Source organism: Poecilia reticulata, linkage group LG8 (genome assembly GCF_000633615.1).
Source record: "Poecilia reticulata strain Guanapo linkage group LG8, Guppy_female_1.0+MT, whole genome shotgun sequence".
NCBI classification, from domain to species: Eukaryota; Metazoa; Chordata; class Actinopteri; order Cyprinodontiformes; family Poeciliidae; genus Poecilia; species Poecilia reticulata.
The window spans coordinates 18,624,992-18,651,132 of NC_024338.1; the positions used below are offsets into that span (position 1 = coordinate 18,624,992).

Genomic DNA, 26,141 nt, shown 5'->3' on the forward strand with positions numbered 1-26,141 from the left:
GCGAAGCCCTGCCCTACTGCTAGGGCAGTAATTGATGATTTGTGACATAATAATACGCAGTAGATTTTTGAAACAGTTCATTTTGTAGACACCAAAAAACAGGAACTTATTGCCAAAATAATGGTTGAGTGTTTTTTTTTTTTTTTTTGGGTGGGGGGGTTTGTTAAGCATTTGGGTTGTTCTTAGTAGCAGCAGAGACCCAAAAGAAAGTACAAAAAGTGTCAGAGTGTAAATAGTTTTCATCACACTTGGGTAACCTGAAGTTCTTTGCGAGGTAATTTCATCCCTTGCTGATCTCTTCCTCCCTGTTCTGCAGTAAGGTTCCAATTGATCGCCGGATATATCGCCCTGCTCTGTTCATGCAGAAGTACGTGATCCCCCATGAACTCGGGATCCTGATCCGTCCCGTTGTCTTCGTCATTCTCTTCGTCGTCTTCCCAGAGCGATGTGGAGACGTGGTGGTACTCCCTGCTGTCCCCGCATTCCATCCCTCGGTGGTAGAAGTAGCTGAAGTTTGAAACGATGACGGGAACCGGCAAGGAGATGGTGAGCACACCCGCAATGGCGCACATGGACCCAACCAGCTTTCCCCCAACCGTCATCGGAACCATGTCCCCGTAGCCCACCGTGGTCATGGTCACCACAGCCCACCAAAACGACTCGGGTATGCTGGTAAACATTGTGTCGGGACTGTCCACCTCGGCAAAGTAGACAGCGCTAGAAAACAGAATGACGCCGATGAAGAGGAAGAAGATCAGGAGCGCGAGCTCTCGCAGACTGGCCTTCAGCGTCTGACCGAGGATCTGCAGGCCTTTGGAGTGACGGGAAAGCTTGAAGATCCGGAAAACTCTCACCAGCCTGATGATCCTGATGAGCGCCAAGGAGACGGACGGCGGTGTGTCTTTGTCCTTGGCCATCTCTGTGCCCACTGTGACGAAAAAGGGCAAAATGGCCAAGAAGTCGATGATGTTCATGATGTCCTTGAAGAAGCTGATCTTGTTCGGGGCACTGATGAAGCGCATGATGAGTTCAAAGGAGAACCAGCAGATGCAGATGGTCTCGACTATGAAGAACGGGTCCTGGAATGGGGAGAACTTTGGCGGGACCAGGATGGTTGCGTTGGGGATGGTCGGGTGAGGCGTGGTTGTGTATTGCTGAAAGATAAATGGATAAGTAATGGTCACAACCGAATAAAATACAGATTTTCTTACTTTTGTAAGTTCCTTCAGGAGTTTGTGATTGTTTTTGTGTCAAAATATATGATTTTGTGGTGCTACTTTAGAAAATTTTTCAAGGAACGCGGTCTCAGTCATCTGGGAGCCAACCAGTTGATCTTTGCCACATCTTTGCCCTTGTTCACAACCAGAAGAGGGTAGAGTACCCAAAAATTATGCTCAAGTAAAAGTATCACTACTTCAACATATTTTTACTCAAGCAATAAGGAAAAAATTAGTCATCCAAGAAATTACTCAAGAGCAAAAAAGTATTTGGTAAAAAAGGTACTATATATGTATGTTATCAACATATCAGTTGTTTAAAAAATTTTAAATTCTATCATTAGACTGATAAGAATATAAAGTCATGTGGAAATTTAGTCATTTTAAGGGCCAACATGAACACACTTCTCTTTTCCAGCACCACTTACTGGAAAAGTAAAACCAAACAACTGAAGGTGCTGGAACTCTGCTGGGGTTGCTAGGTAACGGGCGGAATTCCGCTGAGGTTGCTAGGTAACGACGCAGTGGCCAAAGGTTGGTAGAGTAACCAATAACGATCTTCAAGTAAGAGTAGCTCTTCCTCAACATGTTTTTACTGAAGTAAACTTCAGTAAAAGTAAAACGTAGCCTTCCAAGAAGTTACTCAAGCAAGAGTACAGATGAATTGTTCAATCATTTAATATTTAAAAAATACACAATCAGACAGACCAAAATATGAAGTTAAGTGGAAATTTTGGTATGTTATTTAAAAAAAAAATAAAAAAAATGAAAATAATTGATATAAGTAACGAAAGTACAAAATTATGACAGAGAATTAGGGCCATGCTATGAAAAAAATTAAGTTATGAGAATAAAGAAATAAAATGATGAGAATAAGTCATAATATTACCACAATGAAGACATAATTTTAGAGAATAAATTTGTAATATGACTTTATTTTCTATGGGCTGCACAGTGGCGCAGTTGGTAGAGCTGTTGCCTTGCAGCAAGAAGGTTCTGGGTTCAATTCCCAGCTTGGGGTCTTTCTGCATGGAGTTTGCATGTTCTCCCTGTGCATGGTGGGTTTTCTCCAGGTACTCCGGTTTCCTCCCACTGTCCAAAAACATGACTGTCAGGTTAATTGGCCTCTCCAAATTGCCCCTAGGTGTGAGTGTGTGTGTGCATGGTTGTGTGTCTCTGTGTTGCCCTGCGACAGACTGGCGACCTGTCCAGGGTGACCCCGCCTCTCGCCCGAGACGTTGGCTGGAGAGGAACCAGCAACCCTCCCAACCCCACTGAGGGAAAAAGGGTGCAAGAAAATGGATGGATGGACTTTATTTTCTTAATATATGTTTTTACTCCATACAAAATAACAAACCCAGGCAAAGAAAAAAAACAATTTTCCATATCAGTTTCTTTTAGAGTTATTTCAAGGAAACAACAAAAAAAAAAAACGTGTGAAGGGGCAGCAGAAGAAAACTTTCTGAAATAAGATTATAAGACCCTCAGCTGTTGTAAATCAATTTATCTGTTTTGGTCGATCTGAAGAGTTTTGAAAATATTTTGATGACTCAATAAATCGAGGGTCAGTAAAAGAGCCTGGATTAAAAGTTTAAAAGTCTGGACCTTCGGTGTGACGAAGGTTATCTGAGCAGATCTGGAGACGGTGATTACAGCAGAGAAAACCTTTTCAAGATATCCGTGATGAGTACATGATGAGCTCTGTGATACGGTGATAACCTTTTCTCTCCTCTCCTTTTTCACTCTCCCACCAACTTTTATAGAAATCACTTTCTCCATTTCTGAACACACAGATAAATCTTAAGTTCATGTGACTCTGGCTTGAATTACGGACATCTGGCGCTTCATTTAACTCAGATGTTTGTTTTTATCTGGGTGGAAAATGCCCGCCTGACATAACTTGGCTTTAGAGCCTTTGAACAAGTTAGGTAAAGTTACAGTAAGCGTTTGAAGGCTCTGCGCTGAAATGCACCCGGATGATACAACCTCACTGCTGCGGCTTTGTGTTTTTCAAGGTTTGTCGCTTCATCTGGATCAATGTTTTCATAATTCAGCTCGGATTAATCAAATAATAGAGATGAACGATATTCCAAAATCAACACGCAGCTGAGCAAACATCTCCAGCTCCTCTTTCAGCTCTTAATGAACTCCGTAACCTCTGAAAGAAGGATTTATTACAGGACCAAAGTATTAGGTTAAATTAGTTTCAGCTGGAAAATTAAACTTCTCTTTAATGTTTCTCGCTACCCGTCACGTTTTTGTTGTTTTGTAAGAATATCAGTAGTTTTTTTTGGTAAATAAATGTAACTAATCTGAGTTTGATTGCATTGTACTTCCACTTTTAGATGCAGCTTTAATGCTGGTTCATGCATAACTCTGATCCTTCATGTCAACTGGAAAGAAACACAATGAATTTATCAACATCTAAGAAAACGTATAATGTTAGTGAGATTTTACATCCAGAAAGCGACTGATTAAGTTTGGATTTTCTCCAAAACGTCTCTGCTTTTCTGCAACAATGGATTTATGACTGATGATGCCAGCACCATGAAGTAATGTTGACCTTTTTATTTGATTTTCATTTTTAAAAAAGTATTTTGTCAAGTTTCTAATGCAAATATCTTGGTACACAAAAGTGACTTACAAGTAATTTTCCAGCGAGATATAGGAGCCTGTTCTAAGTCAATAATTCCTTAATATTGATTTTTAAACGTACTAGTGCCACTGTAAAAAATATTTCCTTCCCCCCGCCCCCCAAGAACATTTTTGAGTTTCTTTGTAGAAAATTTCTGAACTTAATCTAAAAATTTCAGAGTTTGTTGTGTGGAAATTTACTCATTTTTTCTATCTAATATAATACGTCATCATACAAGTGAAATAATCTGCCAATTCCTTATTATTTTCACAAATAATAAGGAATTATTGACCTCAAACAAGATCTCACATCTTGCTCATACGTTATTTTTAAGCTTAGGTTTTGTCTTATTTCAAGTGTTTCAGATATTTTCACCAGAAAATAGACCAAAAATGTTTTTGCATTTTATGTCTGAATGCTTCATAAGTCAGAGTCAAGTAGTTTGTAAACAAGAACCGCCAGGAACTGGACAGAAGACGAGTACAAAACCTCCTAAAAAAAGACCAGAAGGCGCTGAAGACTTTCTGTACGGTGCTGCGTCGTTTCTAATTTCATCCCGCGGCGAAAAGCTGATCTGTCTCCGTCGTTTCCAAGCCGTTTTCAGAGCCGGTGAGTCACCGCGTTTATTAATACGGTCATCGGTTTATATGTCGCTGCTCTGTAACGGCCGTCCAGGCTAAGTTTAGCCGTCTGGGTCTCATGGCGCGGTAACCTTAGACCGGCTCTCGCATTCACGCTCACTTCTGCTCCGCTTCTCATTCACTCTCACTTCAGGCCGGGTCTGAAGTGACCCGATTCCGATTTTCTTTTTGTTTTGCCCGGGCCCGTTCACACTGCCAGTAAATGCGACCTGTATGCGTTCTGCAGTGTTGAACGGGCAAACGACCGGAAATGACTCCAGCATGTGCCTGTCGGTGAAAACAAGCTAAACGTAGCTTTCCTACTTTAACTACACCGACAGGATGATGACGTCTTCACTCCTCTGAGCGGATCGGGTTCACTGACGTCACTTTCTCTTCATGTTTAACATTTAGTTTTAAATAAAAAGGATGACACTTGTCTGCAACTTAAAGCTGCAGTATGTAAAGAATGTATTTGTTTATACATATCTGTTAAATCTGTTACCATATGGTGACAGGTAATTAGTGAAAGCTTAGCTCACTAAGCTACTATTGGTCTGAATAGATAACCAATCAGATCCAGGAGGAGGGTCTTAGTGCTGTCGGTCATCCTCATGTACACTGCTTGGTATGCTAACGATGGGAAAACAGCGTACCATTACAGTAACCATTTATTTGTCATCATTGGTGAAAATGCTAACTGGCGTTAGCATTCATAACAAGTTATGCTAGCTGCAGTGTAGCAGAGAGCAAGAGGGAGGATGAGCAGCGTCACGCAAGATGGTGATAGGCAGCACTAAGACCTCCTGTCTACTGGTTCTTACTGGTTATTTGTAGCTAGCACTGAGAGCGCTGGGTGGAAGTGGAAGAACTTGATTTTGATAACATAGTAACAATTTACACAAATGTGTAAAAAAAATATTTTTTTATAAATTTTTGTTATAAAATCAAAAATGTTCTAGTTGTTTTCTTTAGTGGTTCTTGGTGCAGCGCCCCTACAGGCAAGTAGGGGAAAAGGTTTTTCAAAGCTTTTGGTTAGCTTGACTCAGTGCAGTGTGAAAGAGAACCGAACTGCAAATGTAACAAAAATATTGCGATTTTGGTGACTCTAATGGAGTGAAAACACTCTCAGCCAAAATCTGCCCCCAGGCCCGGGGCATTGGGGGCTTAACCTTTGACCCTTCATGCCAACCTGTCCTCCTCACCTCCCGCCGCTCCTTCTCGTGTCTGAACTCAGGCAGAGTCTCCAGGCAGAAGATGAGGATGGAGAGGACGATGACCATGACGCTGATGATGGCGATGATCCTCGCTCCACCCGACGACTCGGGATACTCAAACAACATCCAGATTTTCTGCTGCCACTCTTTGGGCGGCAGGGGGCTCTCCTCCTCCTTGGCGAAGCCCTCGTCCTCCTTGAAGCGGTCGATGATGTCCTCGCCGAGTTCGTAAAAGTGCAGCTCATCCAGGAACATGTCCAGCGGGATGTTGGCGGGCCGCCGCAGCCTGCCGCCCGACTGGTAGAAGTAGAGGACGGCGTCGAAGCAGACGCGGTTCCTGTCCAGGAACAGCTCGTTGCGCAGCGGGTCGTAGTAGCGTAGCCGGCGCCGCGGGTCGCCCAGCAGGGAGTCGGGGAACTGAGCGAGGGTGCGCAGCTGGGTTTCGTAACGCATCCCGGAGACGTTGATGGCCAGGCGTTCAGTCAAGTCCCAGCCGCTCTTACAGGGGCGGCGGCTCGCCCTCCTGACCTCGCCATGCACCTCCTTCTCACTGCTCTCCTTCTCCAGCTTGTTGTACTTGTCTTTGCTCACCTTTTGTTCGTCGCTGAGCTCATCGGCTTTTTGTTTCTCCTCTGTCTGCCCCTCGTCTCCGCCTCGCTTGTCTTGATTGTCCATTTCTCGGCGTTGGGTGTTTCTTTGGGTAGCGTCTCCTCTGAAAATCAAACAATCGAGACTGAACCGCGAGACACAGATGAATTAAAAAGTCACGTGTCGATGCAGACAAATCTTTATAATGCAAAAATTTACATTTTGCACATTTTCCCACTTCCGTTTGAGTCTAAAAAACACCCAGCTGAGTTTTGACACTTTAATTTATTAAGTTTTATTTCAGTTTCAAAAACCTCCCGATTATTATGTCACATTCCACTGGGACTGTGCCGTTACCTAGCAACCATTGCCAAGCCCAGCCCCGTTACCTAGCAACCACTGCCAAGCCCGGCCCCGTTACCTAGCAACCACTNGCCCCGTTACCTAGCAACCACTGCCAAGCCCGGCCCCGTTACCTAGCAACCACTCCCAAGCCCGGCCCCGTTACCTAGCAACCACTACCAAGCCCAGCCCCGTTACCTAGCAACCACTGCCAAGCCCGGCCCCGTTACCTAGCAACCACTGTTAAGCCGAGCCCCGCTATCTAAAAACTTTGGTTTCATAACTAATAATTTAGTTATAGATTGTTATGACAATTACTCAATTAATAACATAAAAATTGCTGCTTTCTGCAGATTTTTCATTATTATCATTCCTTATTGTTATGCCATATTAGAAATATGTTAAAAGACGCAATAAATACTTCAATCCCTTCTTTAAATAAGGAAATAAACATTTTATTGCCTGAAATGAGAGAACAGCATTCTTCTATGAACGCTTCATTATTTGCATCTAGAGCTAAAAACAAAAACTCAGATCTTTCTGCTTCACTTAACAGCGCAGTGTAGGAATAATCTGCTGATTATTTTCCTGGATTAACTGATTAATAATTAATAATTGCTTAATGAGAGATTTTATTTACAGAATTTGAACCAGGTGACGCTAAGTGGATTCCACTTTAGTTATGTGTTTAACATATTTACAGAAAAAAGTTTTTATCATCTCAAATTGTAAAAGTCTATATTTTTGTAATTTTTGATTTTTTTTTTGCTTAATTACTCTCTGAATGTGTTGTTTTTTTAGTCTGTATACTTCACTTAACAATTAATCAATTACTAATTTACTTCCCGGTTATTTTATCAATCGATTAATCACGATTAATCGTTACACCTCTAGTTTGCTTTGCGTAGTTTTATAAGTCTCCATCAGCCTTTTCTCCTCCTCCTTACCTGGCTTCAGGAGCTCCAGCTACTCACTCCTCCACATATTCCTCCTGCTCTGCCTCCGTCTCCCTTCCGACTCTTCGCCGATCTCCACATCAGGATGTTCAGGAAATCCCTCACCGTGTTTTTGTGTGCAGTGAGGAGGAGGCAGCGGCGGCGGCGGCGGTGTGGCTCCTTCAGGGGCCGCTGTGGTGTTAATCTGCAGCGCTCACTTGGAGTTAGGCTTGTTTGTGGGTCCTCTCTGTTACGCGCCGCCCCAGGGAATGCTGCAGGGTTGAAATTTAATCTTTGACCCTGATCCAAGAGAGCCGCTAACCCCCCGCACTCCCAATCCTCACCTTTGCTGTCTGAAAATGTCAGAGAGTTAAATCTACTAAACATACTGTACATAGTGAGTGCATGAATAGTGTACATGTCTGCATGATGATAATGTTTTTGACTATCATTGATATTTCCTACTGATAATGTATATTATTTTAAAAAAACTTTTTAATGTTCTGTATAACATTATTTTTAAATGTATTTAAGTTTTTTTTAATTTCCTGCCAATTATTAATATTATTAAAACATAGATGTTGTAGATTGAATTAATTAAAAACTATGTATTTGTTTCACTTCCTACTGAATATTTAAAACATACATGTGATACAAAACCTAACGTTCTGAGTTAATTTTAAGATTTATCAATTAAAAATGGATTTAAATTGTTTTAAAAAATACTTGCAATTCTTAACTTATTGGTATAGCATCATTTTTAATTTAATATAATTTTTTTCATTATTTTCTGACTAATATTGATATTATTTTAAAAAAAATTTGTAATTCACATTTTAATGTTCTGTGAAATTTTATTTTTAGATTTAATTAATCTAAAAATATTTTTTTATTTCCTATTTAATATTTATATTATATTATTTAAAAAAGTGCATGTTCCACTTCACAACTTACTGTTCTGTGTGATATTATTTTGCGGTTGAAATTCTTTATTAAAAACAAATATTTATATTATCTTAAAAAACTCTTTAAAATCAATTAAATAGATTTCTTTTTTACAGTGTAATGTCAGACATTGTTACGTTTATGATTGCATGAATAAAGTAACTAAGGTAAATTGTCATCAAGATCCCGTATGTAGCAGTAAGTTGAGCTTTCCATGAAATGTTTGGGTTTTGAAGCGAATTGCAGAATTTCCGATCGTTTCTTGAACACCTGAACGCCTCAGAGCAAAACGAGTTTCTTGTGGGACTTTGAACTTTACAAACAGTTGGTGGCAGCTGCGCAATATTTGACAAAGCAGAGGACTTAGACGTGCAGTCAGCTTAAAACTTTGATCAAATAATAACTTGTGGTGTTTTGCAGATAAACCCTGCGCACTGCCTGACAGTTTTGGCGCACCAAAATGCCGCTGCGCTACCAAAACAAAGTGGTTATTGTCACTGGAGGGTCCAAAGGCATCGGCAGAGGGATTGTCAAAGCGTTTGGTATTGTGGATATTTGTTTTTACATTGTGTTTTTGTTAAGATCACAAAACAGAAATGGAGCACTTATTATTTTTGCGTCTCTTTTTTTTATAGTGGAAAATGGAGCCAAAGTGGTGTTTTGCGCAAGAGGAGGTCGGTGTTGAGCAGTGCAAAACTGCAAAGTACGCAAATAAAACGCACAGCAACGCCAACAAGTAACTGCAGAATGTGTCACCGTGTGTTGCAGCTGCAGCAGGTGAAGCTCTGGAAACGGAGCTCAACACGCTGGGACCAGGCGCGTGCAAGTTTGTGGAGTGTGACGTCACCGAGGAAGACCAGATCGAGGTAACGTGATGAAGATGCACACATTCCGTTTTTTTAATTAATCTTTAGATGAGTGCATTCGCACTACGGAGTATTAAGGAAATAATAAAGTCATTAAATTTCAAGAACAAAGTAAAAGTACGAGAATAATGTACGGGAATAAAGTCATACTAGTATATGGTCAAAATAATACGAGAATAAATTCAAAATATTATATAATAGAGTCATAGTATTATGAGATTATAAAAAATTATTATTTTTTATTGTAGGAGTTTATTCTAGTAATATGTAAATTAAAAGTCCTCCTTTTTAAAATCCAATTAACGGCCAGAATAATTATTCTATTAATCAATTACTAAAAAGAATTACTAAAAAAAAGACCCAAAAAGGACTTCAGTTCAGTGACATTTGTTGGTTCTGGTGCTTTTGTTATGACTGCAACCTTTTCCTCCACGGGGTGCAGTCCATCTTTGTCAATGTCGCAGGTACTCCACACTACTCAGAAGGAACCGACACTTTGCAAGTTTCACTCTCACACCGTGCTTCTCCAGGCGTGTGAGAACTTCTTCCAACCTCCGCAAATGTTCCTTCTCAGATGAAGCAGTGAATTGAATATCATCCAGAAAACAGGTCACATGATCCATCCCTGGAAAAATCTGATCCATCACAGACGGGAAAAGAGCAGGAGAACTGGAAACGCCACAGCTGAGGCGGTTGTACTTGTCCAGACCTTTGTGGGTGTTGATAACCAGATACTTCTCTGACTCTTCATCTAACTCTAACTGCTGGTAGGCATGGGAAAGATCAAGTTTACTGAATGATGTTCCTCCAGCCAAAGTAGCAAAATGGTCTTCAGCATTGGGAAGTGGATAGCTTCCCTCTCCAGTGCACTGATTGACACTGACCTTGTCGTCACCACAGATCCTAATTGTTTTGTCAGCTTTTGGTACCGTAACAATGGGAGATGCCCACTCACTTTTCTCAACCTTTGAAATGCTGTTCACCTTTTCCAACCTGTCCAACTATTTTTCTACAGCTTCCATTAGTGCATAAGGAACTTTGCGAGCTTTACAGAGAACTGGTGCAATGTTTGGCTTAATGTGGATTTTAGCCTTAAATCCCTTGATGCAGCCTTGATCATCTGAAAACACTGCCTGATGGCGTTGGATCACTTCCTGTACTCCGGGTTTTGCATCTTTTTGCACTAGTACCTTGTGTACTGTGAAGATCTGTTTCCAGTTCAGCTGTAGTTCCTTTAACTAGTTTCGTCCAATCAAGGATGGCCTGTTTCCCTGAACAATGATCAGTGGTAGTATTTTGTGTTTCATAGCGATGCTCTGGCCTGAGTAGGACTCCAGCTTTAACCCGACGGCTGGTTTTATAGGGAACTGGGTGATATGTGATCCTGTATCCAGCAACATGGTGGTGTTTTTGTCTCCCAGTAAAACATCAACTGTGTATCTTTTTTGACTGGAAGTGACAGAGTAAACTGGATAAACTCCAAAAAGTTCGGCTTCATCATTCCTTTTTGATGCATCGTTGTGGGTTTCCGTGTACTGAGTTCGTCGTCTCCTTTTTTTATTCCTGCAAGCAAGAGCAATGTGCCCTATTTGCACGCAAACATGACACTGTTCATTTTTAAATCTGCAGTCGCTTGCCAAATGTTTCCCACCACATCGATAGCATGGTTGCTTTGATGTCGTGTCTTTTTTAGATCCCGTCCAGCTCTTTATTTTAGTTTTTTCCTTTTTTTATGTTCTGTCCCTTCCACCCTCTGTTAGAAAAATGTCGAGCATTCGTCAGGGCATTTACTTGATGAGGGTCATGGTGTCCAGAAAACTCCATAATGTTCTTGGAAGCAAGTCCCATGTTCACTGCAATCTCACACACACGTGAAAAAGTAAGATCTTTCTCTGACAGTAGTTTGCAGCCCACTAGCAGAACGATCTCTCAGCGCCTCATCCATCCATTTTCTTTACACCCTTGTCCCTCAGTGGGGTCAGGAGGGTTGCTGGTTCCTCTCCAGCTAACGTTCTGGGCGAGAGGCGGGGTCACCCTGGACAGGTCGCCAGTCTGTCGCAGGGCAACGCAGAGACACACAACCATGCACACACACTCATACCTAGGGGCAATTTGGAGAGGACAATTAACCTGACAGTCAAGTTTTTTGACTGTGGGAGGAAACCGGAGTACCTGGAGAAAACCCACCATGCACAGGGAGAACATGCAAACTCCATGCAGAAAGACCGGGGCCGGGAATCGAACCCAGAACCTTCTTGCTCATCCAAATATTGTTATACAGAGACTGCTCTATGCTCCATTGTGCTCTGTACTTTCAGAGACACAAGATTCTTTAGCAGCCTATGTGTATCCGCTCCGATCACAGAGAGAAAAGTGCAAACTATCTTCTCATCCGGAACATCATTAGCCAACATCCATTGGTCCAAACGCTCCAAATATGACTCAAAATCTCCCTTTGATTCATCATTTTCATCCACACGACCCACGTGCATAGCCATCTTAGCTTTTCGATGCTAACTCTCATAGCCTTGGAAAAAAAACAACTAAATACGGTTTCTTCCCTTACGTCTCAGTTACGCTGTGGAAATCTTTAAAATCCTCGTCGTCAGTTGTGATATCCTGGGTTGGGAAGAATCAGACAGAGGAGATGCGGATACGGGTTCTTTCTTTTTAATGGCCGAACAAAACATAACCACTTCAGTGTGAGACGTCAGCTCTAGACGTCCTAATGAGTTGGCATACCAAAACTATTCCTAGAACAGGAACGTCAGTGTTTCTTCCCACTGGGGGGCAATAAATATTACATAACTACTCTATTACATATCTACTATATTACATATCTACTCTATTACATATCTACTCTATTACATAGGCCATTTTCTTTTCAGCGGTTGGTTGCGGTCACCGTGGAGCTTCATGGACACATCGACTGTTTGGTGAACAACGCAGGCTGGCGTGAGTCTGTTCCTCCGGAAGACATCAACAACAGGAAGAGAAAAGTCTGAGTTTGTGTTGCTTTTTAAATTATTTTTTATCTTCCGTGTCAGATCCTCCTCACAAACCCACCGATGAAACCACAGCAGAGGAGTTCAGGGATCTGCTGAATCTGAACCTCGTTAGCTACTTCTTAGCATCCAAAGTAATTTCTGGTTTTACTTTGATTAATTTTTAAGTGCAGAATTCTAAAATGTCAAACTATTATATTGTGATAATGCACACACTGATGAATACTCATCACAAGACACAATTTATAAAAGTATTTAAATATTGTTGAGCAACCAAAAGATATCTTTCACTTAACTTTTGGCGTCGTTATTTTGTGGGCTAGCAGAGGAAGAAGTGTCGTAATTTGCCTACAGTTGACATAAACTGTTGCCGGGAAAGAAATCTAATTTACATCAGTCTAAAGGCTAATAAATAGATTCATAAACACGAAAATGAACATAATTTTATCTATAATTTCAGTATGCTTTAGTTAGTTTTATAAACCCACGATATTGTTCCAGTTAGTTGTAGTTTTTCCCCATTAAGTTCTGTTTTATTTATTTCGGTTCGTGAAATGTTTTCTCAGTTTCAGCTTTTGTTATTTTGTTAGTTTTAGTTAACGACAAAAACCTTTCAGAAGACTGGGAACTGTTGAAATAGCTACCATTATATTAAACTTTTATATACTCCAGAATGTTTCTGTTTCAAAAAATAAACAAGATAAAAAGCTAAAACATAATTCTGAATGTGTTTTCCCTGCAGTTTGCTTTACCGTATCTGCGTCAGCGCCACGGAAACATCATTAATATCTCCAGTCTTGTGGGGACCATCGGTCAGAAAGATGCTGCGCCTTATGTCGCCACTAAAGTGAGTAAAAGTGTCAAGATGACGCTTTTTAAGTGCAGTCAGAACTGCTCTGTAATGCACGTCTTTCTCCACAAGGGGGCGATAATCTCCATGACAAAGGCGATGGCTGTGGATGAGAGTAAACACAAAGTGAGAGTGAACTGGTGAGCCAAACCCAACTTCAGCGATATTCCAGTTTGCAGAAGGAAGTCGGACTGTATTTGTGATGATAAATGATAAATGTGATGATAAATCTCTTTGTATTTTTAAAATGCTATGCTATTTTTTAAAATACATTTTTACGTTTTACTGTAAAGGAAAGAAGAAACAGGACTTAAATATGTCATAATAAACACTACAATATATTTAATCTTGTGAAGATTATATTAGTTATGTAAGCATTGAGATTATTTTTATAAATCACTGCAATATAAATATTCAAAATTAACAAATTTATTTTCATAATTTAAGAAATGTGGATTCAAAGATGGAATACATGTTCAATCCTTATAAATATCACATATATAATCTGCATGTATTTATAATATGTATGTATTTAAATTTTGTGATATTTATGTACCTGGAAATTTTATATTTATAATCTAAAAAAAATTGCCGTAAAATTAAAAATAGAAAAGTTTTGTTAATCTGGAGAACAGCCTAGTTTGGAAAATATTTTAATCTCTTAAAATTACAGAAAGTATCTGATCTCTATCATTTATTACTTACACAATAATATAAAATAAATGAAAATTGTCAATAGAAACCGGAAGATGTAAAGTTTTCAAAATGCATTTGTGCTCCTACAAATACCTTTGGTAATAAAAAAATTAAAATTTTTAATTTAGTGTCTGACGCGTGTTGCAGCATCTCTCCAGGTAACGTGATGACGCCGCTGTGGGAAGAACTTGCTGTGCAGACGGCCGACGCTGCAGCCACCGTCCACGCAGGGGAAAAAGCTCAGGTGAGGTCAGGGGAACGCACTCGGTGCTGGTTATGTCGGTAACCAGTTCGATTCCTGCTGTTGTGAAGCAGCAGCTGAACTGGATGTTCTGGCCGGCTGGGTTTTGTTGTTGTGGTAATGAAGAAATCGCCTCACTACAGTCGGTCTGTGAAATGAAACACTTTAATTGTTAGAACCAGCAGGAGGAGTTTTGCCAACTCTGTTATGATGAAATGCTAATTAGATCAGCACCTGACGAAACTAGTTAATGTTTATCTGAACCGAAGTATTTAGAGGTCAACTTCTCATGAAAGATCTGCATTTGTTATTTCCTGAATCTAAGAACTGTTCAACTTTTCTACATTTTTATTTAATAAACCAACATTAAATAGAGCACAATTGTGAATTGTAAGAAAACTAAAGTTTTCAAAAAAGAAATTCTAATCTAAAAAATTGTTTGCTATCCCTCTTTATCCTAATACTCCTAAATAAATCCAGTTTGTTTATTCAAATATACATGTTTATTGAAATACTTTTATTTTAGTCTCGGTCACATAAAATCCCTGAAGTTTGTTGTTTTCCCATGATGACACATGGAAGAGGTCAAGCACTGAATACAGTGGAAAAACACAAAATCTCACCAAGTATTTTTGTCTAGTTTCTATTGCAAATATCTCAGTACAACTGAAATAAAACAAAACTAACTTAAAAGCAACTTTTCAAATAATTCCTTAATAAAAACGACAAGCTCCACTGGCACATTGTTTCACTTGTAACTTGGGAAAAACGTCGTGCGTTTAGTATGACAGAGTTTTAGGGCCACACTAAGAAAATAATAATAATAAAATATATATGAGAATAATATTGTATGAGAATAAAGTCATAGCATTGTGAGAATAGTACAATAGAATGATAATAAAGTTGCATAAAAATAGTCGTGCAACAATAAAGCCGTACGACGACAACAGGAGAGTAAAGTCGCACGATAATAAAGTTGTAGTTTTATGACTTTATTCTCATAATTTGATTTTGTTTGTTAGTATGGGCCTAATACTCCGTCGCACACCAGAAACCAGAACAAAAATAATTGGTAAGATTTTGTGTTTTTGCAGTGTATTTAGTTTTTCAGTTGTTAAAAGCAGATTAGGAATCTGTCATCTTAACTTCATGGCTTGAACGTGTGATTTTTTTCCTTTTAAACCTAAATTGTGGATTTGTCTAAGTTGAGATGTTTTAATTATATGTGAGTTGAGCGGATTTTACAGCTTAGCAGCAGCTGTGGGAACGAACAGCTGTGGGCTTCCAGAAACAAGTCCCTGCCGTGTTCATCCCGTTTCCTGTGCGTCTGCTCCTCCAACAGCTGATGGGTCGGATGGGGACGGAGGCCGAGTGCGGGCTGGCTGCTCTGTTTCTGGCCGCAGACGCTACGTTCTGCACCGGCATCGACCTGCTGCTCAGCGGAGGAGCTGAACTCAACTACGGCTTCAAGAGTCAGATCCCGTCCTGAGGGTCTCTGACCCCACAGGATTAATGCAAATAACAAAAACAAACACCTCTTTTTTTTTTGTTAAATAAAAACAGTGTAACAGTGTTGCCCTGCAATGGACTGGCAACCTGTCCAGGGGTGAAATGTCTCGCTGGAGATGGGCACCAGCACCCCTCCAAACCTCACTATGGATAACGCTGTAGGAAAATGTAATAATGGATGAAATAAAAACAGACACATAAATATTTTAAGTTCTTTGGCATGCAGGTCAACCGTAACACGACCTGCTCCCCTCCCCTCCTGAACGGCCAATCAACAATAAGCAGTTTGACCTACAGTAAACTCTGCTCTTCCTGGCCAATCAGATCCCAGGATTTTGCCACTCCTTCAGTAACTTCCTGAATTCTCATACTGTAATTTATTGCTTAAGTTTTTATGTTTAAACAAAGCCAGCAAAAATAATTTAAAAGTTATTAAACCAGAAATTTTAAAGTGTAATAAAATAGGAATATTTTATTAATGCATAATTGTTTTAGTACAAGTTGTTCTGGAAGGAATTTGGCGCGTCCGTCCGAGCGGAACTGAATTGGATTTTTATTTGTTTCCACACGGGCGAATAATCTCGGTTTATCAGCGCAGAGGAGATGGCTGCCCTCCGAACGGTGAGAGAGTTCACTGATCGATATGTCTCTTATCTGTTTACACTAATGACCCCAGTTAAACATTATTTAACTGAGCAATAAATCAGTAACCTTAGAGGAGAGGAGATGGACATGACGTGCTGTAGATCGGATCGTTCCCGCGCCGGGAGTCCGACTGCGGGGAAGATCCCTCACCAGACTTCATTTAGAAAAGTTTAAAATAAAGCTTCGTCCTAAAAATAAAAGTAAGAACAACAAACTAAAGGTTAAAAATAAAATGTATAGAGGTGACAACAAATTCGGCGTTTTTGTTTAGTTAATATTTTAATTGTGCCATTTTAAACACATTTTATATTTCTGCACAACTTGAAAACTTGTTTGTTTTTAGTGACTCGACAATTTGTTGAAGGTTCATTCAGAATTTTCTCTCGCCATTCGGGCTGTATTTGCTTCCCGTACTTGCTAAAATAAAAATGCAACAACGTTTCCCCGTTTTTTGTTGTTTTTGCATTGGTTAAGTCATGAATTTAACTATTTTTGTCAGATTTTCTCCGTTTCCAGGCTTGTCATCAGATTTATTGCTTTGTGTTAACTCTCATCAGATGAGGCAATAAGGACAAAACTTGCATCATCCTTTCATCATGCATATAATCACTGCATTTCTCACTAGAATCAGACCTCTGCTGGAGAACTGAATGGATCACACTCTGACCTTGCATTCCTAAAACCATAAAACCATGAGGAGGAAATTGTTCTGTGTGTCCATGTAGGTTATTGTGTTCTTGAGCTTGTAAAAGGCGGTCCTAATCTTTTAATAACTGAATGACATCATCAGGTTGCACGTGGATCATTGCGCAATGCTTTAAAGCACTTTAAATTAATAAAATCTTCCAAAAATGGAAAACAGAAACTTTTCATCTTGTTTAAGTCTACTTTTTGCTTTCAGATTCATTTGAATGTAAATAAACCCAAAAGCCAACCTGGCTAAATAAGAGTTTTAGAAGAAAAATCTGCATTAATTTCCCTAAAACAAATCTTCTATTGGTAAAAATTGATAGTCGTATTTCACCGTCCTTTGGTTAGTTTTTAGAAGTGAACTAAACTACAGGCTGGGTAAGAGCTGCAAGAATGAGCAAATATTGACAAAATCCTCAACAAAACCTGTTATGCAAGAGCTAAACTGAGTTTCTCACTATATAAACAGTGAAGGATAAAAAATGAAGCTTGTGTGGGTTTAAAGTTGTTGCATTAATCACTAAAACTGAGTTTTGAATCTGCAAAAATTTGACACATTAGTTAAGTTTTGTAAGAATAGCCCATTAGTAGCATATTGTCCCATATTGCATGTCTAATTATACGGTTGTTATAAATGTTATATATTGTGCAGATTAGCTTGGTTTCCATTGTTCACAGTTGATTTATTGTCGCTGCATCCACGGCGGCCATCTTGTTTGGCAAACATGTTTTACCGCTTCTATTTATTTGAACTTTGAATCCATGTTAACTCTATGACAGAGTATTAAATTAACAAGAATAAAGTCGTAATTTTATGAGAACTTCCAAATAGAAAGTATCACATCTGGATAATTTATATTTTTTCTCATTAAAGCAACTTTTTTCTCGTAATTTTAAGACTTTTTTTTCTGGTAAAATCGCTTCTTATCATGACTTTATTCTCGTAATTAAACAAAATTCTCAAATCCTGGATTCTGTATCACAACTCACAGGCATGATAGAAATAAAAGCCACTTTCTAAAAAAAAATTTTTGTCATTTCAAAGCAAGAAATTTGATCCAAACAAAATGAATCTGAGATTTTCTCATGCGGCTCTGGTTGGTTTCCTGTCCTGCAGTTGAACTGAGGACAAAGTGTCAGCCATTTTGTTTCTTGATTAATAGAAAGAAGGCTGCAGGTCACCTGGTAAAATCTTTGTCGTTCGGTCTGCAGGCGCTCCATGCACGACTCGTTCAGACTCTCCCCTTCTCCTTCGGCGCCCTGCGATTCGCCAGCTCCTTTAAGGTAATTAGGAAACTCCAGTCGGGTAAGACCTGCACGGGCATCGTTCTGTTGTCGTTTACACAGAACCTTGGGGAAAAAGAAGCTTCCTCATGTTTAAAAGCTATTTCCTCCTCTCACCTGTTCTCTCCCTTTCCTGTTTCTGATTATTTAATCCAGTTTAATTAAACCCAAACCAGTCAGAACCGAAGCCAGGGGAGTCCAAATGTTGGCAGCAACACCAATCTTTTGTTTTTAAATTGCCACATTTCTTGGTTTTACTCAAAAGCTGCTTTTAATGAGTTTATTCAACTTTAAGCATTTTCTAAGAAAGTGGCCTAAATCATGATTTTATTGCACAAAATTGACAAAATTTTGTTCTATTTTTTTTCTAATTGATGCCTTGAAAATTAGCTAAATTTCTTATGAGGCAAAACTGCAAAACTGTTACATCTGTAATAATTTACACATCACTTTCCAACAACTAATCCGACTATTTATTTTTTTTAGTGAAAATATTTCACACTTATTTCATTATTACACTTTTTACCAAGTAGTTTTTGTCCAGTTTCTGGTGCAAATATCTTTGTCCACTTGAAACAAGAAAGCTAAGAAGGCGGATTAGCACCAAAACAAGTGAGAGAAAATGTAAAAAATTTTTAGATTAATCTCAGAAATTTTCTAGAAAACTTGGAATTTTTTGAGTTTGAAAAGTAAAAAAATTGAAAAGAACTTAAAATTTTTGAGAAAAAAAACTTCGGAATTTCTTATTTTCAAACAAATTAGTCGACTTTTGATCAATTTTGTCAAAAGTCAAAGAGAAAAATCTAAATTTCTGAGTTTTTTCTAGCAAACTTTTCACTTTCGGAGCTCAGAAATTTCAATGTTTTTCTCTAGAACGTTTCTGAAATTCATCTCAAAATTAGAGTTTTGTGGCTTTAAGACACCGTCGTACAAAAGTAACTTTTCAACAACACATGTTTGCTTAGTTTAGGTAAATAATTCCTTAATATGGAATCTTGGCAGATTATTTCATGTTTTAAATGGAAACAAAACTGCCAGTGGAACTCGTACTTTTTCAACAATATTAAGGAATTATTATCTTAAAACAAGCTTCTAGTATTTTTGCTGGAAAGTTACTTGTTAGTTTTGTCTTATTTCAAGTGAACTAAGATATTTGCACTAGAAACTACACAGATATACTTAGTGAGATGTTTTTCTGCAGTGTGAGAAGGTAAAGACATTTTTTTGGCCCTCAAATCCTTTTAACGTGACGATTTTCTGGCCGAATCCTCGGACGCCCCTGTCTCAAGCTGACTCCGTTATAATCCCGTATCTGTGATGTGTTTGTGTAAAGCATGCTCTATCAATACCGGCTCAAAAACAATCACTGTCTCCCTCGTGGCTTCGTCTTTCTGCTCCGCTCTGCTCTCGTCCCGTCCGTCCTCTCCCTCCGGTCCGCCTCCAGGCCGCAGACCTCACCATCGAACGCAACCCGGAATGCAAACCCAAGCCCGACCCGTCCGCGCTGATATTCGGAAAGCGGTTCTCCGACCACATGCTGACCATAAGCTGGTCCGAGAAGGACGGCTGGGAGGCGCCGCAGATAAAACCCTTCCAGAACCTGTCTCTGCACCCGGCCTCCTCCGCCCTGCACTACTCCATAGAGGTGAGGAGAGGAAAAACGGAGCTGAACATGGATTTTCATCCTAATTGTTTATTTTTTTGGTCTTGTTGTTGTTTTAGCTGTTTGAAGGCATGAAGGCGTTCCGTGGCGTCGACAACCACATCCGTCTGTTCAGGCCGATGCTGAACATGGAGAGGATGCATCGCACCACAGAGAGGAGCTGCCTTCCTGTGAGTCTCGGCACTAAAGGGTCATCAACCAATCAGATTAATAATCTGAGTTATCTTAAAGACGATCCTCTGATGTGTTTTCCATTCCAGCTGTTTGATAAAACCGAGCTGCTGCAGTGCATCAAGAAGCTGGTGGAGGTGGACCAGGACTGGGTTCCTTTCTCCCAGGACGCCAGCCTCTACATCCGCCCCACGTTTATCGGCACTGAGGTGAGTTTGGTGATCCGTGAACAACCCCCGCTCTGCCGTCTGCCTTTCTAACGGCGTCCTGCTCCCCGTCCAGCCGTCTCTTGGCGTTTCTCGAGCCGGAAAGGCGCTGATCTTCGTCATCATCGGCCCGGTGGGACCGTACTTCGCCACGGGTTCCTTCAACCCGGTTTCTCTGCTGGCGGACCCGGCGTTCGTCCGAGCCTGGAAAGGAGGAGTCGGGGAGTTCAAGATGGGGGGGTGAGTTTTTAATCCTCCTGTTCATGCTGCCTTCCAGTTGGACTCAGAAAATGGGAAATTCCAACTTCACAGCCGGGTAAAATCAACGACAGCGTATTGGGCCGTTGTAGTTAGGAAAAAAAAAAAGATCAGAATTTTTCTCTAAAAAATAAATGTAATAAAAAGTTTTAGAAATCGGAAATTTGACATTAGAAAGTTAAAAATTTGATCAAAAAATCTAAAATTTTGAGATATTAGAAATTTGTTTCAAAAGTCAGAAGTTGTTTTTTTTACTTTGACACAGAAATATCCAAATTTTTTCAAGAAAATGTCTAAAATTGATTTCAAAATTTCAGTTTTCAAACTCTGAAATGTCCAAATTTTAAAGAACATTTTTAAGATTTTACTCTCAAAAGTTGAAAATGTTACTTTTTGAGAAAACATTTTTTTATTCACCAAGTGTTTACAAATTATGTTTATTAATTATTATTAATAGTTATTATTTATTAGTTATTGTTATTACTTAATAATACATTGTTAATAATTTAGCATATAAATTATTATATGCTAAATTCGGGAGAATTCCGTTTGCTCTGAAGTTTTTTTAAGAAATTGCCACTTATCAATTAATTGTTAGTTTATTGATAAGATGGACCAACTTCAGATTAACCCATTAATCGATGACGTTAATCTGTAATCTGATCATTTCTCTGTATTACATGGGCAGAAAGTTAATCTGAGCCTTTTTCTCAGATGGTTAAAGTCTCTAAACGTCGCCTCGACTTGCAGTCGGGAGTTTTCCGTTCGGTTCCTCTGACCTGGAGTCAGTTTGGAGTCTGACGCTTGTTTCTCCGCCTGGAGGCTTTTTGCTCCTCACTTCCTGCAGTCGCTCAGGCCTCCATGTGACTCTGGGAGCGAAGCAGCTGAACGAGCAGATTGTTACGTAACCGAACGCCGGTTCCACTCCGCTCCCATCAGAAGGTGGGGAATGCGTCCGCCCCAAATCCAGATTTAGCAGCTCTCATCAGCCGGGGGAGCAGAAAGGGATTCAGCCCTGGGTATCGCTGCGTTTCCACGGTTATTTAACACGGACATGCAGCTAAAACTGCAGCTGCAACTGAAAAGGATCCCAATAATTGATTATTCTGTGCAGCCGTGAATATTCCAGCTGTTATAATAGGAACATCTGTGTGTGTGTGTGTGTGTGTGTGTGTGTGTGTGTGTGTGTGTGTGTGTGTGTGTGTCCAGTAACTACGGGCCGACCATCGCCGTGCAGACGGAGGCGCTGAAGCAGGGCTGCCAGCAGGTTCTGTGGCTCTACGGCCCGGATGAGGAAATCACCGAGGTCGGCACCATGAACCTCTTCATCTACTGGACCAACACTAAAGGAGGTGAGACGCCTGCTGACCCCTCATGCTGGATCTATTGAATATTGGTGGAAATCGATCAGCTGTTTGTGTGTCTGCAGAGAAAGAGCTGGTGACGCCTCCTCTGGACGGCATTATTCTGCCAGGAGTGACCCGGCAGTCGCTGCTGGACCTGGGCAGAACCTGGGTGAGAAGACAACATCCTCCTCAACAACAAGTCCAGTTGATGCAAGCTGGAGCTTTATTTAGCTTCAAAAATGAAACAGTTGGGCCCGGAGACTTTTAATTTGTAATCAGGGCAGAAACTGTTACAACTGTTACAAAGTATTTAACGTTTTATAACAAAGTTTTAACAAAAGGAAAACCAAATTTATCAAGAAACCTTTACTGAAAAACCAACTTTGCTGCACCAACCAGCTTTGATTCTTTCTGCAACTTGGATAAATATAGCAAACAATTTAAAGAAAGTGACAAAAATAATGTTCTTATGACTGAAAATAAATGTATTCAATTGGACCTAAAAGAAGCAGAAAGCTACACGTCTTTCATTTAAATACAACAAACATGCAAAATCTTCTACAGCGTCTTAGGACCTTAGTGGAAAAAAAAGAAAATTTCTGGTAAAAAACTCAAATAATTATGAGTAATCCAAGAAATTTTTTGAAAACATTTTTTTTGATTAATATCAGAAATTTTCTACAAAATTTCTAAATTTCAAATGTAAATTTTTTTAGATTAATCAGTCAGAAATAAAAAAAGAGGGAATTTCTGAGTTCAAAAAATAAATTGAGAAAAATCTGAAATTTTGAGTTTAATTTGAGAAATTTAAGAAAAAAATTAAACATTTAAAAAACTGAAAAATATTTCATAAAATTTTTATATCAGAAATTTTGAGAAAATTCACCGAAATTTTTTAAATCAAATTTCTGTGATTAATCACTAAATTTCAGAGTTTTTGGAGGGCATTTAGTCTTTTTTCCCTCCTTCTAATAGGGCCTTAATACACAGTCGTAAAAATCTTGTTCAAGTTTTGGACCTACAATAAATATAAGGCTTTTTTATTTGCTTGAATTTATGTTTTTCTTTTTGCCCTCAACAAATTTTGAGTCTTCGATTTTGGCCCACGTAGCAAAACGTTTGTGCTAAATAGAGCGAATTAATTCACATTCTTGGTGTTTTTGTGAAATTCTCCATAACTTACAGTCTTAGTGCATAATAATAATATTCCTCGTTTTTCTTGTTTGTTTCTGTCAGGGCGATTTTAAAGTGACGGAGCGAAAGATGGGGATGAAGGAGTTTCTTGAAGCTTTGGATGCTGGAAGAATTCTGGAGGTTTTTGGAGCCGGAACCGCCTGCGTCGTTTGTCCCGTTGGAAGCCTCCTTTATAGAGGAAAGGTACGTGGAATTTTAAAATGTTATTGGTTTTTACTTTGTCATTCTTTGGGCCAGATTCTTTGAATTTCTGTATTTTTTCCAGACTTATCAGATCCCTACAATGCAGAACGGTCCAGATCTCGCAAAGAGATTCTACAAGGAGCTTACTGATATTCAGGTAAGATCGTCAGGCTTAATTCAACAACTTAACTAGACATTTAAGCCAGAAGAAGCAAAAAAATTCAAATATAGACTTCCACAAGTATATTTCTTCCTTTCAAAGTTGCTAATTTTAAAGCAAAGTGAAACTAAACACAGCTAGGTGGGTAAATGTTTGGTACGTGGACCAAAAACGGGGGTAATGTTTGAGGAGGCTAATGCTAGCTGCTAATATACGCAAGCTAGCTTTTTTGCACCATTTATCCCCGTTAATAAGCTCTCCGAATAAAAAAAATAACTTTTGGTTTTAAATATGAATGGTTTTAATCAAAATAAACACTCACCTGACTGATTTCCTCTCCCAGTACGGACGCAAGCCAAGCGAATGGGCACCAGTGGTTGTTTAAACAGCTGTCGGTTTTTAAGTCCTGTGATTCCAGTTCGATCGACCAGCTAATGCACTGCTCTGCCCACATCGACCCCTGAAAGGAAAACGGTTGGAGGTTTGAATGTAAAGCATTAACACATCAAGCACCTAGATGACAAAATATAGAGATTTGATGTAAAGTATTAGTGTAATGAGTGTATATAAGTATCAAACATACATTGTGATCTTTGCTGTCAGCACAAACGGACACATCTGTGTTTAAAAAGCAGCTACATATTCAGTGTAGGACCTGCAGGCCAGCCTCTGCAGAATGCACTATTAATCCACTGTAGAACATGTTTAAATGTTACACCTGTGTGAGGACGTCCCGTTACTGATTCAAGCCACTCAGCCGTCACGGAGGTGGAACGGCGCCCTCTGGTGGTGGGAAGCAAAGCCGTAGAATAGACCTGAACGCTCCTGCACTAGTTTGTGTTTTCATGAGAACAATGTAAAGTTCCAGATTGTGTTTAGAGGCTTTTAAATTATTGTATCCTTGTGTTGATGTGAAATCTGGCCAGCTGTCTTCCAAAGTATCATGTTGCTGTATTCTCCTTTTAAATGTTTTGCTTCTTTCTGAACGGTATGTATTTGTTCACAGATTGCTCTCCTGTCTCTTTTCCTTGAAGTGCCTGACCACCGTCGGTTAGCTTGTCCTTTTCATGTTCATTCTGTATGGGATGTAGCTGAAAACAACTCATCTTAGTTTTATTTTCAACATGCTGTTACTTTTATTCGGTTTTTACAATAAAATTTTATTTGAGGTTTAGTGGTTGTCTGTTTTTTTTTTTTTCTTTTTTCTTCAGATAAAAAAAAACTACTGTTTTAGGGATGTTAGCATCCCTGGCAGTTAGGGATGCTAACAGTAGTTCCAATCGACTGACGAGTGTTGCAGTTTGGCCGCCATCCAGTAGAGGGCGCCTCTAGTTATCCTTTTATACAGAATTAAAGATGGCGGCCATAAAACGGTCCAAACAGGCTCTGATATGAGATGAGAACTTTTAAGTTTCACCTTTATAACGCTCATTTTGTCCTTTATGTCATCAGAAGACGGTCATACAAGAGAAAATCCAAGTGTTAAGAAAATAGTCGCTTAATTAATTAATTGTTAGCTGTTCAATAATAGTAATCAACTTTAACTCTTTAATCTGCAACTTTCATCTATAAATGGCTCTCAAAAACTTTGGCTAACTTTACAGAGAATCAACTAATGTTTTTTAATTAAACAAACAATAACACGCAGATTTGAGCTGTTTTTGTTTTTTTCCATTGAATGATGCATTGGTGTTCCAAAATAGAATTACACTGAAAGTACAAATATTTATTCAGACCTGTTTTCGTTATTAACATCCAATAGAAGAAATTACATCCATCCTTTTTTTTTTTGCAAATGTTTTATTTTAAAACCTAAAAATAGCAGCAAATGAGGGTTCTTTAAAAAATGATAACATTACTCAAGTTTTCCGCAAAAAGCCATGCTGCATTTGTACGGAGCCCTCCAGGGGACATGGGGGCTCCGTAGTACTCAGTACAAGCTGGACTGATGGCCAAAATGTCTCCTTTTTTGTAGAGGTTGCAGCGTCTGCGCCAGACAAAAGTTCCCACAAGGGGGCGCTGTTACTGACAACTAGGCCCTGAAACATTTCCTCTGATTCCACAATCATTACCTAGAAATTTAATGATTATATTGGATTTTATCACTTTTAGATTCAATAATTATTAAATTTATAGTCACACTGATATTTTAGTGATTAAAATGTGAGATTAATACACACAAATATAAATTAACCACAACAGGAACCAAACTGCGACCTTCATTGATAAATCGGGGTCTGGTCAGTACGGAAAGCTCAACAAGGTAAAAATAAATCCAAAACTTTAAAGAATAATAAACTGAAGAAAAACACACCGAACCTTATTTAACCAAGCTGATCCAAACTTTAATATTCTTCTTCAGACCTTCTTGTTTACATTTGATAAACCCATTTCCAAAATCTAAGAGACAGCGTAAATATTCTGACAAAGCAGAATTACATTAAAATGTGTTGTTTCTATATAAACCACTCCATCAAAACAGCGTCATGTCAAACTATTAATGTTTTATTATTGTAGGACAATTATTAAAGTTTATTTTAGGTCGATAAAAATGTTTTTGGAGCCTGGGTCAGAGTACGATCTTTTCATCATATGATACATAACAGTAAAAACATCATGATATATTCACTTTTTTCAAATAAATCAAATGGGGAAAACGGTATTTCCAGGTGTCT

The 26,141-nt window shown here is 39.2% G+C and overlaps 2 protein-coding genes across 3 annotated transcripts; one reads left to right on the forward strand and one right to left on the reverse strand.

The window, feature by feature from the left end:
* Window positions 1-208: 208 nt before the first annotated feature.
* On the reverse strand, window positions 209-7,743 carry kcna7 (potassium voltage-gated channel, shaker-related subfamily, member 7). The gene is made up of 3 exons (XM_008416432.2): window positions 7,567-7,743; window positions 5,678-6,401; window positions 209-1,154 (listed from the first exon to the last, which is right to left on the reverse strand). Exons 2-3 carry the CDS (start codon window positions 6,362-6,364, stop codon window positions 243-245), a joined length of 1,599 nt encoding a protein of 532 aa, XP_008414654.1. The 5' UTR covers window positions 6,365-6,401; window positions 7,567-7,743; the 3' UTR covers window positions 209-242.
* A 1,070-nt stretch (window positions 7,744-8,813) lies between these two features.
* bcat2 (branched chain amino-acid transaminase 2, mitochondrial) lies at window positions 8,814-24,640 on the forward strand. 2 transcript variants are annotated; one of them, XM_008416431.2, is made up of 18 exons: window positions 8,814-9,041; window positions 9,135-9,173; window positions 9,268-9,365; window positions 12,254-12,320; window positions 12,413-12,504; window positions 13,113-13,217; window positions 13,293-13,360; window positions 14,064-14,160; window positions 18,214-18,285; window positions 19,730-19,930; window positions 20,008-20,118; window positions 20,209-20,328; window positions 20,402-20,565; window positions 21,793-21,935; window positions 22,013-22,098; window positions 23,166-23,306; window positions 23,389-23,463; window positions 23,810-24,640. In XM_008416431.2, the coding sequence occupies exons 1-18, from the start codon at window positions 8,960-8,962 to the stop codon at window positions 23,849-23,851; spliced, it is 1,803 nt and encodes a 600-aa protein (XP_008414653.1). In that variant the 5' UTR covers window positions 8,814-8,959; the 3' UTR covers window positions 23,852-24,640. The 2 variants fall into 2 exon arrangements, with proteins under 2 accessions (XP_008414653.1, XP_008414652.1); XM_008416430.2 differs by lacking the exons at window positions 8,814-9,041; window positions 9,135-9,173; window positions 9,268-9,365; ... (3 more) ...; window positions 13,293-13,360; window positions 14,064-14,160 and adding an exon at window positions 15,710-16,287.
* Window positions 24,641-26,141: the final 1,501 nt, after the last annotated feature.

Excerpts from the sequence above, each read along its gene's own strand:
- kcna7 (XM_008416432.2), bottom strand. The coding sequence starts at position 6,364 with ATGGACAATCAAGACAAGCGAGGCGGAGACGAGGGGCAGACAGAGGAG. Across the intron at positions 1,155-5,677 it reads ACGAGAAGGAGCGGCGGGAG|CAATACACAACCACGCCTCA; the intron begins GTGAGGAGGACA and ends TTTATCTTTCAG.
- bcat2 (XM_008416431.2), top strand. The coding sequence starts at position 8,960 with ATGCCGCTGCGCTACCAAAACAAAGTGGTTATTGTCACTGGAGGGTCC. Across the intron at positions 9,174-9,267 it reads GGTGTTTTGCGCAAGAGGAG|CTGCAGCAGGTGAAGCTCTG; the intron begins GTCGGTGTTGAG and ends CGTGTGTTGCAG. Across the intron at positions 20,329-20,401 it reads CCACGTTTATCGGCACTGAG|CCGTCTCTTGGCGTTTCTCG; the intron begins GTGAGTTTGGTG and ends CTCCCCGTCCAG.